Raw genomic sequence first — 17484 nt, forward strand, 5'->3', positions numbered from 1 at the left:
CAGCTGTCTTAGAGCGAGACAGACTGAAGACCTGTCCAGTCCGCTGTCCCTACTAAGTGCATGTCCTTGAAACAGTGGAATAAAAACTAAAGCAATGACAAATAATGATCCTCATCATCAACATTACTACCGAAATGTGAACTAGCAAGTACAGCCTGAGCTCATAGAAACAACATCTTTGTAATCTGTAACAGTTTTGGATTTTTGGACATGTTAAACAACTTTTAAAGGGTTTTTCACAAAGATGCTGAACATTAAATGCAGGATGCCACAGACATCCATTTTAGCCAACAATCTGCCATCTTGACCTCCAGTGTTCAAATAAAACGGAGACATTGTGACATCAGCAGGAGACAGAGATCAGCTAGAGACACGCAGACAGTTTAAGCAGGCTGCTGTTCAAGTGGAGGCTGGTATGAATCCTGCTTCTGTTTATGTTTCCTGTTGAACAAAAACTTGACCAGAAACTGACATACCAACTTTCAGACTAGCAGATCCATCCTCCTTCCCTCCATCCTCTGTGTGTCCTTCTGTCTGACCTGCAGCTGAGAAACAGGTGTGAGGTGTCAGCTGTCAGGTAGGTGATGAGTGAAGAACAGAACAGAATCTATTTCCTCTTCAAACTGCTGTTAGACATGAGCTGTGTTCCAATTCGTCGGCTGCATCCTTCGGAGGACCCGGCCTTTGCGGTCTACGTGGGCCGGGATGGTGGGGACAGAGAGGCTGTAACTATATCTGCTGGTGTCACTGTGACCTCAGAGCAGTTTACATGAAACATGAAACGAATTACAACTTTTGCGATATTGACCAGCTCATGATGCAGAGTGTAGACTGTATCTGTGATAATGAAAATGATTTAAGGACTGGTTTATGACACGTCTATAAAAAATATAAAGTCTGTACAAATGTGAAACTACAAAGTTAAAAGCAGCTGGAACGACAGCTGTTCAAAGCTGAACACTTACATCAGCCAGAAGACAGAGTGAGTCCTCCATCTCTCTGAAGGAGGCCATCGTGGTGAGCACAGATGCAGCAGCAGTGTGGATGTGTCCACTCTCACAGTGTCTCTCTTTCAAGTTTGTCCTCACATTCTCAAAAAAAGAACATGTCTATGCAGATGCCCAGAGCCTAACAACACACCCGCTATAAAAACTTTTGCACCACCAGATTTTCATATACTTACATTTGAAAGTGTTCGTCTCCTGCATTAACTCCCACTTCGATCACTATCATTATCAGAAAAATATCTCCTGTATGGCCCGCAATGAATCCTGGGATATGTTGGGCCACAAAGGACACACCTGACCCATCCTTCAAATTCAGGGAAATGAAGGACGCATTTGGAAGACTTCAAATTTGAACAGCCTTCGTCGCGTCCATGTGATACAATTTCCTACAAATGTGGCATTCGAAGCATCCTCTCCCTGAATTTGGAAACACCCAATGTGATGATAGAGAGCAGGAAGAACCAGTCTCAACAAGAGACACACACACCTGATTTCCTGTAACTGCAGAGGGGAGGAGCCACCTGAGCAGGTGGGAACAGGAAGAGAAACAGCTGAGCCTCCGTCAGAGCAGCAGGAGGACGGTGGAGCTGAGGCAGGGTGAGTGTTAACACCACATTGTTGTAGTTTTGCTGTCAGAGTCTCTGAGTGTGTTTGTTTGTGTGACTGTAGAGAGAAGAAGAGTCACAGTGAGCTCTGTAGCTGTGATTGGCTCAATAATCACCTTCAATGGACTGAACGCAGAGAACGAGCCGAGGAACCTGACAAACCTGTTTGTGTGTGTCTGTGTGTGTGTGTGTGTGTACCTGTTTAGACATCTTTGTGAGGACAAAGAGTTGGTATGTAACTATACTTGTGGGGACTAATAGAGTCCCACAAAATGGCCGTCCCCACGAGTTTGAGGATATTTTTGAGGCTTTTTGGTGTCCTCACTAAAATCTGAAAACAAGTGTCTGTGTGTGTGTCTGTGTGTGTATGTGTCATAAAGAGAGTCGAGAGTCGTATAACGTGCCCACGAAATACTTATTTGTGCCCACGAAATATGTATAACATGCACACGAAATGCTAATTTGTGGGCACGAAACACTTGACCAATAACCGTGATCCTTCCCAGGCCCTTGCAGTTGGTTGACAATAAAATCTATCCCGGCGTCCAGGTCCTGTAAAGCAGCTGGGCTCTCAGTATCCTGTTTAAATGTCTCTCCGTAATAATGGTTCCTTGCATTGCAGGCTTTTCAAAATGCATTGTAGCTCATTCCCAGCCTAAAATAAAACTCACTCATACCGTCTCTGTCCACGGTGTATAGGTTTAGCCTGCTCTCATGCTTATGTCTCTACGCAGCTGTCCAGGAATTGTATCAATATGATGTGCGCACGTTATCTATTTCGTTGCCACAAATGAGTAATTCATTGCCACGTTATACCCATTTCATGCCCACAAATTAGCATTTCATGCGCACGTTATACCTATTTCGTGCCCTCGAAAATAGTATTTCGAGGGCACGAAATAGTATTTTGTGGCCACAATTTATTTATTTTTGGACCATGTCATCAGAGGGGCTCCGTACAATTCAGGTTCTGCAGCCTCAACGGTCCTCAAGGGCCACGTACTCAAGGACCGCTAAGGCCGGAAGTACGAGGCTTGTGAAATGGGCGGTCTAGCCTCCGTCGCGCTGCCCCGGTTGCCTAGCAACCATGATACTAACAGCTGGAAACGTTTCACACAGCTTTGTTTGACAGAAATGAAGGAGAACATATTTTAGACATCTTTGTGAAGGACGCATTTCGAGCAGCCTTTGAATTGGGAAAGCCTTCGGTGCGCCACTGTGACGTAATCGGCCTTAAAATGCAGCCTTTAAGGCTACAGACCCTGAATTGGGATACAGCCTTTATGAAAGTGCGACGTTTGAGCCACTTCCTGTTCTCAGTCCCGGCGTCCTGATCACCGAGGTTTCTGTTGCTCTGATAGCTGATATTGATTATATCGGTAAACAGGCTGTAGGCAGAAACATCAGGTCTGATCTGAAAATCCCTTCAGAAACAAACTTTAAGAGTTTTATGTCCGTGTGAGGCCGCACGCTGATTGGATAACCACCTGTCAGTCTCAGGGTATTAGCCAATGAGCGCGCAGATTCACAGTAAGATCTTATCACGTCATTCTTTTTAACTAAAACATCAACAGTAAAACTGTAACGTGTCCTGTGATCTATAAACACTCTGTGATGAATAATCTGAAGTCATTTTGAGCCTGACAGTAGTTTCCTGTCACAGAGCAGAAGCTGCAGGCAGTTTTTGGCACCTTTATATTTAATTTATTCCAAAATAAATCAATAAAGGTAGAAAAGAACTCTCAGTGACATTAAAAATCTATTTTTAAAGACAGATGTGACCAAGTGCAACAAATATAAGATGAGATGTTTACAGATATTTGAAGTATTGATCATATGTAGAACACAGAGCAGGTCCAATAACAGAGTCATCCTGCTCACAAACAGCAGTTTGGTTTCATGAGCTCACTTCCTGCAGTGATCCTCAGCTTCTCTCCAAAGGAGCCGTAACATGTGGGCTCCTCACCATGATGATGATCCCAAACACACTGAGTTCCTTCATCCACCTGATCATGTACTTATTAAATAATGTGATGGTTTTGGTGTTTTTTAAAGACTTTGAGCCTCTAAAATAACTGGTTTGGACTTTAGGGCCAAAGCTCCAACATTAGAAAGCCGTCAGTGTGATGCTTCCAGTACAACAGCACCTCTGAGTGTGTGTGTTTACCTCTCAGACTAACTCCACCCTGACATCAAGAAGATGGAGGAAGAGGACGGAGCAGCATCTGCAGCATCCAGCTGTGTGTCTGTGAGGAGTGACTGGTCCAGAGAAATACTTCCTCCAGTCTTCAGTGATGAACCTGCAGCAACAATGTTCTTCAATCATGGAGCTCAGCTGACCATGTAAGAGAGCTGCTGACTCAGAGTTCAAAGGTTGTTTCTATAAATGTTCTGCCAGTGACATCATAACTTAACCTAACACTGGTCTGTGTATGAAGTATCATTTAGTGGCCGTTGTTAAAGTTGTATAATGATGATGCTAGTTTGGGGTGTATTTTCCTGCTGATGCAAATGCATCTACTTTGCCCTTTGTCTGGTGCTTTGGACAAAGACGTCCAATGAAACTCAGAACGACACAGTTTGCACCACCAGCAGGCAGAGGAAGTGGCTGACATCCAGAAATCCTACCAGTGGCTGAACAAAGCTGGACTGAAAGACAGCACAGAGGCACTAATCATGGCAGCACAGGAACAAGCTCCGAGCACAAGACCCATAGAGCCCGGGGTCTACATGGCTCTTTTTGGGGGGGTTGTGTTGTATTAATAGTGACTTTGTTTCTTTGGACCTGACCAAAATCTTTTGTTTTTCAGTTCAGTTGCAACATTGACTAACACTAATGCAGGGGTCTTTTGTTATATTTCTGTAAGAGTTCAAATGTGTTCATTACATAAATAACATGTAATTTTCTCTGTAGCACTTCATGGATTTCATAAGCAACACACCTTAGTTGTTCACACAAAGCATAAAGGTAAAAAACAGTATATACAGTGTTATCTTCATTCTAGATGTCAAAAAGTATTTGTGGCTCCCAGTGTTTTCTTTTGCGTGGAAACTGGCTCCAAATGGCTCTTTGGGTCCTGAAGGTTGCTGACCCCTGACCTAATGGTATATTTTTTTTAGCTGGATCGTTCTATAAAAACATGAATCAAATCTGAGAAAAGTTTCCACCTGACCTGTTGAATGTTATTGAAGCCAGAAGTTTGCCTTCATACTGTGTTTCTTGCATGCCTTTTGTGGTGTACTAATTGATGTGAAATGAATGCAATGTGGTTGTGTTTGCAGAGGTCAGAGGTCACAGTCTCCAGCATCCAGCTGTGTGTCTGTGAGGAGTGACTGGTCCAAAGACAAACCTCCAGCCTTCAGTGATGAACCTGCAGCAACAGTGAACTTCAATCATGGAGCTCAGCTGACCATGTAAGAGAGCTGCTAAGTCAGAGTTCAAAGGTTGTTTCTATAAATGTTCTACCAGTGACATCGTAAATGATTCCTAATGGTGGTCCGGGTACGATAATGCTAGTACACTGAAAAAAATTTGGAGTGACATTTACTTAAAAAAAGCTAGGCAACTTTTTCCACACAGAAAGTGCTTGTAATCTTTACTCGGGCTATTTCTAAGTAATATTTACTTACTAGAACCATCTATTTTTTATGTGAAATACACAAGTAAATTGCACTGGCAATACTCATCTACAGGTTGTAACTTTTACTCAGAATACCATTGCATCCAATTACAAAACCCAAGTGAACATTGCTGATATTTCTTTGTGTTTCTTACTCATCTTTTCTTTGTTATATTCTATGTAATTATTAAGTAATATTTATTATGAATGTACTAGTTAATATTAATCGAATTGAATAAATATTCTTATTATTCTATTAAATAATAAATCAATATTTTCTAAAAACAAATATTTGCAGCTTAAGAGACACTTTTATTTCACAGTTGAAATGGCATAGATATATTTAAAATATCTACATAACATTATAACCACAAAAAACATGGCCATAGAACTTCTTGATCGCAAATTTCAAAACAGAGCATATACACATATACAAAAAAACAACAACATGCTATTCAAAAACTCAGTGTGCACTGTCCCCTTTCTTCTAATCAACTTTCAGAACACATACATCAACTCTGTCCATTAACAGTTGCAATCACTACCTTTGCAGACATTCTCAGAACGTTCAGGACAGAAAGAACTTGTATAAAACTGAGCAACATTTGAAATTACTGTCAGAAAACAGACAAAATGCAAACAAATTAATTGTGCTGGACAAAAGCACAAATAACACTGGAACACTCACACTAAAAGTTTCTTGTGGAGAGACTGGACCTTTGGTGACATTTTAAGGATGTCAAGCTCAAGAAACAGCTTCTGAAATACCTCAAACGTATATTTCAGTTTCAGTGGGTAACTTAAGTTGACAGCATAGATGACACCCATGAGCAGGAGGCAAGCGTTTGTCACACTTCCGCAGTCCTCCAGAATTTCTGTCCCCTCAATGATGACCGACACGTTCACAGGATCTTGGTTTTCCTGTGCCACATTGGGATGGATTACGATGATCTTCATCATGTGATTACTGCAGTCCTCTTTCAATGCTTCTTGGCTGACGTCCTCCTGTGAAAACAAACAAACCACAATTAGAAATAACTAGAATAGATTCCAAGTAAAAGAAAAGGTTAAGAGAAAAAAAAATGTAAAAATAAAAAAGAGGTAGAGAATCTTTGACCTTCAATATATCATCACAAGTGAAGACCAGATTATAAGGTTAGACAATTTTAATACAGTCATTATGATCATCAGATACCTGATGGTCTTTGATCAGCTCCTCTCCACTCTCTCCAAGATACTCAACTAAGCAACGAATGATAATGTCCCTTCTGCCATCGACATGATGCTATTAAACCCAAAAAGAAAATTTATTGCAGAAAATACACAACATAACATATGTAACATACATACATAACAGCACATACAGATATAAACAGAAAGTTACCCATGGAGAATGTAAGCCTGCAGCTACATTCTAACGTTGTGAAGTGTACAACTTAACATGAATTTCTCAACGATGTGTGTTAAGACAAGAGTCCAGTGCATGTCATAATCTGTGGGTCCAGAAACTGTCTCTGCCCAGTGAGGAAAGTTTTCTGCCTCATCACTGGACATGCAAATGAATTTTTTGCAACATATCAGTACCTCCTATCACAATATTAACCAGTCAAGGACAGGAATTCCCACACACAAGAGTAATATTTTGGGAAATAATTGTATTGGAGTCTATGGGCAGCAGGAAGGGATCTCGCTGCACTCAGAGGGTCACTTTGAAAATTCTGTAAATTTCTCTGCTTTTGAGCGCATATTAAGGGAGAGATGACAGGTTTGTATACACTTGTAGAGACAATCATGTGCATAAATTGTTAATTGTGGCCACAGTGTCAGGATCAGGAGAACAGTTTCAGCCAACACAGACACTGATCAGAATAAAGGACAAGTTCAGTATTTTACACTTAAAGCCCTGTTTTCAGTTTATGATGAAATCGAACGATTTTGATTGAAATTTGGACACATGCTGCTGGCCGGAGCTTTTTTGGTTTCTGTGGTAGCACATCCCCACCTCCACAATGGCTTCATAGGTGCACTGGAACAATCCTTCCTAAAATGCATAAAACTGTCGTTTACAAAGACGTGAAACTCACCGAGTGGTCAGAAGTGTTCACTGATATGTTCACACAAAAATCGCTGCAAAAGATACTTTCCAACTGGTTTTTATTGTAGTTTTTGTCCAACTCCATTGACTTGTATTAGATGTGCTGTGATGTACGGTATTAGTCCGCCGCTATTCCATTCTATTATTCAAGCTCTCGGCGGAAGAATGTACAGGTGTAAGGCGTTTGAAAAAATAGGTCCAGTTTTACAACAAATGGTAAAACACCTGTTGGAAAGCATTTTTGCAACGATTTGTGTGTGAACATATCAGTGAACACCCCTGACCACTCGGTGAGTTTCACGTCTTTGTATGAAGCCATTGTGGAGGTGGGGGTGTGCTACCACAGAAACCAAAAAAGCTCCGGCCAGCAGCATGTGTCCAAATTTCAATCAAAATCGTTCGATTTCATCATAAACAATCTGAAAACAAAGCTTTAAGTTTAAAATAACAAACTTGTCAACTTGTCCTTTAAATAAGAGTGATACATTCTCAGTGTGTATGACCTCATCTTTTCCATTAGATTATGTAATTAAAATAATTTAAAATTTTACCTTATTGAGTGAGTCCAACATTGGTTTTATTTTGGTCCCTGCAGTCCCGCCCTTCCTTCGAAATATCTCCAGGAGTTTGGTGGTGTACCTGTCCAATCTGGACAAAAACGTTCGCTCCAGATGAATTGTGGTTATTCGCTTAAACTCCTCTTTGATCTGAAATGAGAGATAAAACACAAAATCATGTCAAAGATGACTCATGAGATCTCACATACACTTAGTTGCTGCATGAACAAGAACTGGATTTACCTGATTTTCACAGAACAGAGAAGGCCACCTCTCTAAGAGGTCTTGGATTGCGGGGCAATCCTTGACAACCTCTTTTCTTCTCATAGCGAAAGACTTCTCCATTTTCTCATTAATTGCCCTCTCATTGTTCTTCTTCTTCATTTCCTTCAGCAAATCTAGTCTATCCATCTCTAAGGTTTCCTCAGTCTCACCGAATGGCAGTGGTGGCAGATAGTTGACTTCAGCTTTTTTGGCCCTTTTAAAGCCTTTAAGTGAACCCTCTTCACTGGAGCATCGTCTCTTCAGTGTGTTCACCTCGAGCTCTGGAATGGCTAATTGGCGACCTCTTAACTTTGCCCTGTAGTTGCCCATTTTATACTTTATCCTCTGTTGCCAACCATATAGGCCATTAAAAGAACCTGGCTCTTTGAGGCATGGGTATTTTGCTACCAAGGCTTCAGCAACAGCTAAAATCTGGACACCAGTTGGATATGCTGTGAAGCCAAATATAGTCTCTGCAAGCTTCTCAAGAATGCTACTAGTTACGCTTGGGTTGTTCAAAAGTGTGCCATCATTTTCATAAGCTTGCTTTCCTGCTTCCAGTGCAAGGTCTATATCATAAGAGAAGTCTGGTATTTCAAACTTAAATGGCCATGGCTTAGACCTGTAGGATGGTCCACTCTCATCTGGGGAGGACAACAGGATTGTGTCGCATACAGATGAGGAGGAGCTTGCTTCTGTAGATAGTGGAACTGGAGATTCGACTTCTGACATGTCCACAGTAGTGAGACTTAAGATTACTGGTTCAGTTTTTACTACTTTGAGGTTAGCTTTATCTTGTACTTCCTCAATCGAGGTCAAAGTGAAGAACTGACCATCGAAATCCATGTCCTGGTACATAACAGTGAATGGTCCTGTAATATCAAATGTCTCTCGAAGAACATCATTGAGGTCCTGAAGTGTGCTTGGGATGCCTGCAGGTAAAAGTAGTTTGTGGACATCATCCTCCCCAAAAATTATCCGCAGTTTCGCTGAGGGTGCCATATCAACAGGAAGAAGCTGCAACAACAGAAGAGAAATACAGACATTTATTCACAAGCTTCTCTCCTCACATTTCAAAAAGATAGGCAAATGTGGTGCTTTAAAGTTGTCAGGCGTCTTCCTGCAAGGGTGTATGAAGCCAAAGGATAAAAATCTTTAAGCTCTCTTTGCTCAAGTAACTGCACACTCCCTGTGTTCTCCAGCTCATAACTCCTCAGGTGTTCATTGTACCATGTATTTTGTTGTCTCACGAAAAAAGTCAGTTTGTTACAAATCACCATTATCTGTAACACTTCAGAAAAGTCAGGCAGTCCTGCAGTGGAACCACAACACAACAACATTCCCACTGCATAGTTGGTGCCTAAACTGCACACATTATTGGCAACATGCACAGCTGTAACAGCAGGGAATCTGCATTTCACCAGGTCTTTTAGATCATCCTTAAGCACATCTAAAGAGACCTCTGTTGTTTTTGTGACCGCAAGTGATGGTTTGACAGAATGTGATTGATGATATGCAACCATGAGCTGGTGCTTATTTGCAAGAGACAGCAAAATATTCCTGAAACAACCAGTGTGTCTTACCACCTTCTTGAAAAAGCTGTGTTTGGCCTCGAATCTCATTGTCCAGAGGGCAGCTAGGGGGCCAAATTCCCGAATGAGCTGAGGATAGTGCTCAAGGAAATGGTGCTTGGGAATGAGCTTATGTTGGGGGAAAACATCAAGGAATCTGCTTCGGTGTTCTGAAATGATGCTGTCAAGATAGCAAATGCTTTCTTCAGTATGGACTCGAGACATGACAAGGTCCACAATGTCTTTCAGTGTCATCAGCATCTGCCATACAGGCTCTTGTTGGGGTACTTTTAAACCTATAATCAGAGGCAAAAGACGTAATAAGCACCAATTTTCATGTGCGTTGCCCCCTACTGATTTTCGAGTCGAAAAGTTAGCAGGAATGAGATGAGGGCGATTTGTTTTATCACTCCACTTGTATGGGAAATTGGAAATGGCATCATTCAGTTCCATGAGAGAAAAATATTTTTTCTTGATCAAGTTATCAAATGCCAAAGCCAGTTCCACTGGAACAATACCCTCCAGCAGATCATGTAAAACATCTGGAGGGTAACCAGATGTAACATGAAAATGCTCAAGTTTTTCTGACAATGCACACTGTTTTTTTACACCATAACAATGAGGGTGATCTGGACTAGACACAGCTGTCTGTACATGCAGTGTATGTTGATCTTTGGTTCTTTGATGAAAAGACCCAGATCTCACTTCATTGGACTGAAACTTGGATCGCTCCCCAACACAAAACCGGCAGATGTATGACCCTGCAAAGCTTTCGACAAATCCTGCCACAGAGTGCGCCCCCAAATTATCTGCCACCACACTGACCACAGTCCCTTTAATGGCTTTCCCTAACGCTGGAACAAAAAGACCATCTTTCTCCAAGCTTTGGATATCTGTTAACAGTGGCTCTAAAACTCGCTGGAATCCAAACTGCTTGGTGTCTTCAGCCTTACACAGAATTGCAAGGTAGATTGATGTCAATGTGGAACGTAATTGCACCGGAATGTTTCCCAACACCCAATAGACAGCTGTGACTTTGTGCTTTTTTCGAGATGTCCCAAGAGGATTACATACCTCAAAGTCATCAATGTACAGGATGAGACTCACTCTGTTCTCCTCTACAGAGAAAAACTTGTTGTTTTGATAGTGAGATCCATCACGAAATGTCTGGTACTTAAAGTCATTTTCAGTTTTTTTTTCACCTTCAAATGTGTTTTCTTGAAAAGACTTACTTAGGACCTGCACCAAGGAGGGCAATATTGGGACATACTGGAAGGTTTTGCCCTTTTTTTTTTATCAAGTATGTGTTCTTCTGGTTCAACAACTGAAAAATGCTTCTTCATAAATTCTCTTCTCTTGTAATAAGTTGTGAAAGGGCCACCTGTCCCCAAGGCAGTACTTATAGGGTGTGTCTCACAAAGATTTTTCACTAAATCTGAGATAATGGCTGGATCCAGATCACAGTTATGGCTTTTCAAGGTGGACACCACCACATCTCTTAAAAGTGGACCAGATGCAGAGGTGGATATAAACTGAAGCTCATCTACTATTTCATCAATGCATTTGTTTGGGACATTGAACATGCTTTCTAACTTTAAAAATAGATGGCCAAATTTCTCTTTTATATCTTGAGACAACTCCTGTGGTTCCCCATCCCAAAGCTCTAAGCTCTCTTCCACATAGGTCTCATCCTGAGCAAACATGGGTTCATTAGGTTTGCTTTTTAATACTTCAGTTTTAAAATCCTCAAGGGTGTGTGACTGGTGTTTTCTGTGTCTATGTGTAGCAAAGGTGGAATAAATATTTGTACTGAAGTTGCAGTCTTTGAAGACACATGCAACTACTTCAAACTTCCTTAAGTGGTTGTTAAGATGCTCAAAATACTGCTTCTCTGAATTAAAAAAAACAGAGCAGCAAAGTAGACAAGTAAATGAAAGAGGTCCACTTTGTGTGACCATCTTCACATGGTGTCGAGACAAATGGGTCTTAAGGGCATTAAATGTTTTAAACGAGCAAGGGCAATCAGTGTGAAGACAAGGGAACGACTGGCTGCGACCACCATTTCCATGCTTTAGTCTGTAGTGTTTTAACAATCCCAACCTCTTCTCTGACTCAAAGCTACATATCTTACACATCCATCTCATGTTGTGGCACCTTAAACAGACAAATTATGTGACAAGTTAAACCTAATCGTTACTAATTTGATCTTACCTTGTGGAGTTCAAATTAGCAGTCAGAAGGTCCTATGTTCTGTAAAAAAAAAAGAAAAAAGAAAAAAAAAGAAAAAAGGTTATCTATATGCTTTTCAACTAATTTCTACTAACTCAAGGATGCACACTGATATTATTATTATTTTTTTTACATATGTTAGTTCGGTGGCAAATTTAAAACAGGTCAATATGAAGACTTGAGTGAAATCGAGTGCGTATATCGTTTTTTGTTTTGTTATTTTTCAAAATACACCTCATGGCAGCTGTGCAGCAATTATTTTAAACTGGACCGTGGTCGTTTTATTCACAAAGACGTTAGTTAAGGCAGCAGGCGTGTGTTGTTTAGGTGGCCATCTAAGCTGTAAAGTGCTGTGGGAAATTCTGGACATACCTCCTGCCAGGAAAGTTAGTCAGCAAGTCTAGCAGGAAAATACACTATTTGCTAGCGCAGCTTCTTTCAGTGCGGAGAAACTGACTTAAGTAGGTGAGCCAACAGGAACGTACAAAGTTTGTTCCGCTTAAAACTTACATTCATGGTTCTACTTCTTCCCGTTTCCGTCAAGTCTGCCAACCGTCGAAATGTGGACCATGGTATGTCTGAAGAAAGACCGCTCAAATGTGGGGAGGGGCTTTGACGTCATGCTCCGAATGCAGAGAAGGTGGCCATATTCACTGATGTCACTCCATTACATTTTACTTGGAAATATCAACTAATTAAGCCAATGAATTGGTTTAGTGAATATTACTTGGATCGAATGATTCAATTTACATACAAAACTGAGGACACATAATTACAAACAATCCTCAAGTAATGCACTACAAGAAAAACTGCTATTTTAAAGTAATAGCACTGAATTTGTAATTTTTTGTAAAATTTATATAGCTAATTGAAATAATAATTACAGGGCCAAAAAAACATTTTTTTCAGTGTATTAATCGTAGTAGTAATGCAATCCAAGGTAATGATTTCTTCTCTGTTGCTGTGAACGTCTCTGCAGCCGTCTGTACTCTAATCTGAGACAACTATTACTGACAGAAACCATCACATCATCCAGTTTGTGTGTTTGCAGCTGCTTAAAAGATTTTAAACAGAGATTAATCAGTAATTCATGTGATGTGTTTGTGTTTGCAGAGGTCAGAGGTCACAGTCTCCAGCATCCAGCTGTGTGTCTGTGAGGAGTGACTGGTCCAAAGAAATAGTTCCTCCAAACTTCAGTGATGAACCTGCAGCAACAATGTTCTTCAGTCATGGAGCTCAGCTGACCATGTAAGAGAGCTGCTGACTCATTTACGGGTGTTTGAAATTCTGTGACCACTTTGTAATTTTAGTTTATATTTTTAAAGTGTTTTTATTTGTAGTTGCCTGTATTTTTATTACACTGTGTGTAACGTGGTGGTTTGTGCTGTTTGGGATTGTTTTGGTGTATTTGTGTCAGAACATCAGATAAATGATTTCATCACATTTTAAAAGAAAGTATCAGGACAATAATCTGAACTGAGTCATCAGAAATAGAAAGATGGTCTCAACAGGCCACTGAGCTGATCTCCAAAGAAATGCAGAAGATTGAAGAGTCCGAGGCTGTTTATTTGTCACAGGCATCGTCATACACGTACAACACAGTGAAATGTGCTGAGCTGCTCCTGTGACTGGACAAAACATTAGAAACAATCATTAAATGAAATAATGAAACATTGTGCAGATGTAATGTTAAAGTGCTTTGTGCCACATTAGCACAGCATGTACTGACAGAGCAGTGCAAGCAGAACAAAGCAAATGAGCAAAGTGATGTAAACAGAGTAACTGAACAGAGTGAGCAGAGTAATATCAGCAGTAATGAAGCAGCAGGATCAGTGTAGCAGCGTGTGACGTCATAATGAATCAGGTATGATCTGAAATATGACAGTGAGACAAGAACATGATGTAAGGTCCTGTTTAAACCCTGATGGTGATGCTATGAGGGGAGCATGTTCTGATTTAGGACTTGGATGGTCTGAGGATAGAAGCTCCTCTCTGTTTGTGTCCTGATGGTGCAGAAGCTTCTGCCTGATTGTAGAAGGAGCTGAAGCCAGCATCATCCCAGAGGTGAAGCTCCTCTGTGTGCAGACCTGAGGTCAGATTCCTCCAGGCTGATGTTCAGGATCTACAGAAACGTGTGGTTGTAGTTATTGCTGCACTGTGTGCTGACAGCAGATACTCAGAACAAAGCGCTGCACACGTGTTCTTTACAAACATCTGTACATATCAAATATGGATCATGGCAGTGAATGAACACGTTTCTGTCATTTGTTTCATTGGCTTCTTTTTTCTGCCTGTGTTCATGTGATTAATGTCTAACACATAAACAGGTTTGTAATCAAACATCACATCATCAGGGAGGCATCATGAAACAAAGTTACTGCTGGAGGCTGAACTCAATTTGGTGGCAATGTTCAAAAATATCACTCAGATCATTTCAAAGCTTTTAGTTCTTCTTCTTCACTTCTGTAAAATAATAGAAAGAAAATCAGAACCAAGAAGTTCACTTCCTGATGACTGAACTCTTTCAAAATAAAGCTGAAAGCTCTGAATGTGACACCGCTGCTCCACCACAGTTTTTAGAGGAGGTCAAAGGTCAGTTGAAAGTGATGGATCCCAAACTTCCAGTACATCCAGTGAAGGACATAATCAGCTCTGTGATGAAGGCTTTTACTGTGGAGTTTGTAGGCTGATCACTCTGTGTTTAATAAGACAGGCAGGAACAGCAAAGGAAACTTGGATTCTGAACTCAAACACAAGTTTCTCCACTTTGACTTTTCTCTGTGACCATCAGAGCTTCTGCACAGTGTCATCAAATCTGGATGTTTGTCACTGACAGTCAATGATTTTAGTGATAAAGAAATGTGTTCACAGAGGGAGGAAGAGGAAGAGGAGTGGTGTCTGTGAGGAGGAGCAGCTGTCCTGCTGTGCTTTGTGTCAGGACGTCCTGAAGGATCCAGTCTCTAACAGCTGTGGACACTGGTTCTGCAGACAGTGCATCTCCTCATACTGGGACCAGTCTGCTTCATCAGGAGACTGGTCCTGTCCCCAGTGTGGAGAAAGATCCAGAAGCAGAGCTGGACTGCAGACAGCCAGTCAGAGCAGCTGTGTACAAAGTAAGACTGAACATCTGTCTGCTGATGGACTCATTTCTGAAAACTGGACTTCTTGTTGTTGTTCAGACATTGAAGAGTTTTCTTTCTGTTTTTCTTTCTTTCAGCAGATGTTGGTCTGCAGGAGGTTTTAGATGAACATAAGATCAGTCTGAGGAGGAGATGTGAACGTGTGACTGAAGGAAGTGATGAAACAGGAAGTAGAACCCTCCTCAACAGGATCTACACTGAGCTCTACATCACAGAGGGACAGAGTGAAGAGGTTCATAGCCAACATGAGGTGAGGCAGCTGGAGACAGCTTCCAAGATGGACGCCCTCCATGACACTCCAATCAGGTGCCAGGACATCTTTAAAGCCTTACCTGACCAACAGAGACCCATCAGAGTGGTTCTGACCAACGGCGTGGCTGGTGTTGGAAAAACCTTCTCAGTGCAGAAGTTCACTCTGGACTGGGCGGAGGGCTTGGAGAACCAACATGTCAGTGTGGTGGTTCTGCTTTCATTCAGGGAGCTGAACCTGATCAGAGAGGAGCAGTACAGTCTTCTGGAGCTGCTCCATGTTTTCCATCCAACATTACAGAAGGTCACAGCAGAGAAGCTGGCTGTCTCTCAGCTTTTGTTCATCTTTGACGGCCTGGATGAAAGCAGACTTTCATTGGATTTCACCAACAGGAAGCTGCTGTCTGATGTCACACAGAAGTCATCAGTCAGCCAGCTGCTGACAAACCTCATCCAGGGGAATCTGCTTCCCTCGGCTCTCGTCTGGATAACTTCCCGACCTGCAGCAGCCAATCAGATCCCTCCTACATGTGTTGACAGGCTAACAGAAGTACGAGGATTCACTGACGCCCAGAAGGAGGAGTACTTCAGGAGGAGATTCAGTGATGAAGAGCTGTCCAGCAGAATCATCTCCCACATGAAGACATCCAGGAGCCTCCACATCATGTGTAGAATCCCAGTCTTCTGCTGGATCACTGCTACAGTTCTGGAGCACATGTTGACTACAGAGCAGAGAGGAGAGCTGCCCAAGACCCTGACTGACATGTACTCACACTTCCTGCTGGTTCAGACAAAGAGGAAGAAGAACAAGTACCACGAGGGACATGAGACGAGTCCACAGGAGCTGACGGAGGCTGACAGGGAAGTTCTTCTGAAGCTGGGGAGGCTGGCGTTTGAACACCTGGAGAAAGGAAACATCATGTTCTACCAAGAAGACCTGGAGCAGTGTGGTCTGGATGTGACAGAGGCCTCGGTGTACTCAGGAGTTTGTACAGAGATCTTCAAAAGAGAGTGTGTGATCTTCCAGAAACCAGTCTACTGCTTTGTTCATCTGAGCATCCAGGAGTTTCTGGCTGCAGTCTACATGTTCCACTGTTTCACCAACAGGAAGTCAGAGGTGCTGAAGGACTTCCTGGGAAAAAAATACAAAGAGTCATCTCTGGACAATTTTTTGATGGAAACACTAACAAAATCCTTCAGGAGTAAAAATGGCCACCTGGACCTGTTTGTTCGCTTCCTTCATGGCCTCTGTCTGGAGTCCAACCAGAGACTCTTAGGAGGTCTGCTGGGTCAGACAGAGAACAGTCCAGAAACCATCCAGAGAGTCATCAAGAATCTAAAAGAAAGGAAGACAAAATCCTCTCCTGACAGAAGCATTAACATCTTCCACTGTCTGATGGAGATGAACGACATCTTATTATCTCAGGAGATCCAAGAGTTCCTGAAGTCAGAGAACAAATCAAAGGAACTCTCTGAGATCCACTGCTCAGCTCTGGCCTTCATGCTGCAGATGTCAGAGGAGGTTCTGGATGAGTTTGACCTGCAGAAGTACAACACATCAGCAGAGGGACGACGTCGACTGATTGCAGCTGTGAGGAACTTCAGAAAGGCTCGGTGAGTCCAGATGTGATCATTAATATTATCAATTAGTGATAGTTTAGTTACTCAGTCACACAGTAATAAATTCTGCTTTATTTTGTGTTCACAGTGAAGAGTTGTTTTCATGCTTTTAAAAATGTTTTGTTTTTTATCAGAACACTACATTTGTATTATTCTGGCAGAGACCTTGGTAGGAGAGTGCACCTTCACATGTATGTGGGTGTGTAACTGTGAGCTTTTCACCACGTCGTCGGTTTTTAGTCTTACGCTGAGTTTGCAGTCTGACATGTTTTATCTGTGTGCTGTTTCCGCTTGGTCGTGTTAACACGGTGCAGCAGACAGTAATGAGACTGTTGCTCATGTCTGTGCTGCTGTTGGTCTGTTAGCATTGCTCCTTAGGAGAGAAGACTGAAGTGAGACTTTACAAAGAACGTGTTTGTAGTAAAGTGAAACTGTGTGAAACAGTGAAGATGGTCCAAAGCAGCCTCTGTTTGTGCTTCTGATCACTGCTCTTTCTGTCTGATGTTATTGTCTTTATCTGGGCTCTG

At 41.8% G+C, this 17484-nt stretch overlaps 2 protein-coding genes across 7 annotated transcripts in view; one reads left to right on the forward strand and one right to left on the reverse strand.

Annotated features, from left to right (window-relative positions):
* Positions 1–5523: 5523 nt before the first annotated feature.
* LOC145419211 (uncharacterized) lies at positions 5524–12794 on the reverse strand. Of its 4 annotated transcripts, none has more exons than XR_013904914.1 (4): positions 12321–12794; positions 11931–11969; positions 6428–6517; positions 5524–6237 (listed from the first exon to the last, which is right to left on the reverse strand). XR_013904914.1 is itself a non-coding variant. In XM_080296809.1 (4 exons), exons 1-4 carry the CDS (start codon positions 9148–9150, stop codon positions 5917–5919), a joined length of 1590 nt encoding a protein of 529 aa, XP_080152935.1. In that variant the 5' UTR covers positions 9151–9165; the 3' UTR covers positions 5524–5916. The 4 variants fall into 4 exon arrangements, 1 of the variants encoding a protein (XP_080152935.1); XR_013904913.1 differs by having other exon boundaries at positions 12459–12793; XM_080296809.1 differs by lacking the exons at positions 11931–11969; positions 12321–12794 and adding exons at positions 7879–8034; positions 8128–9165.
* Positions 12795–13405: 611 nt separating this feature from the next.
* The window catches only part of LOC113016963 (NACHT, LRR and PYD domains-containing protein 12-like), a 405899-nt gene continuing 401820 nt past the window's right edge, over positions 13406–17484 (forward strand). Inside the window, exons 1-2 of one of the 3 annotated variants that reach the window (XM_080296779.1) lie at positions 13406–15061; positions 15166–16951. In XM_080296779.1, the coding sequence (XP_080152905.1) occupies positions 14788–15061; positions 15166–16951 (2060 nt within the window). In that variant the 5' untranslated portion in view covers positions 13406–14787. The remainder of the gene's footprint in view (positions 15062–15165; positions 16952–17484) is intronic. The other 2 variants (XM_080296781.1, XM_080296780.1) reach the window with 2 other exon arrangements.

This window comes from Astatotilapia calliptera, chromosome 23, assembly GCF_964374335.1.
Source record: "Astatotilapia calliptera chromosome 23, fAstCal68.1, whole genome shotgun sequence".
Classification (NCBI taxonomy): Eukaryota; Metazoa; Chordata; class Actinopteri; order Cichliformes; family Cichlidae; genus Astatotilapia; species Astatotilapia calliptera.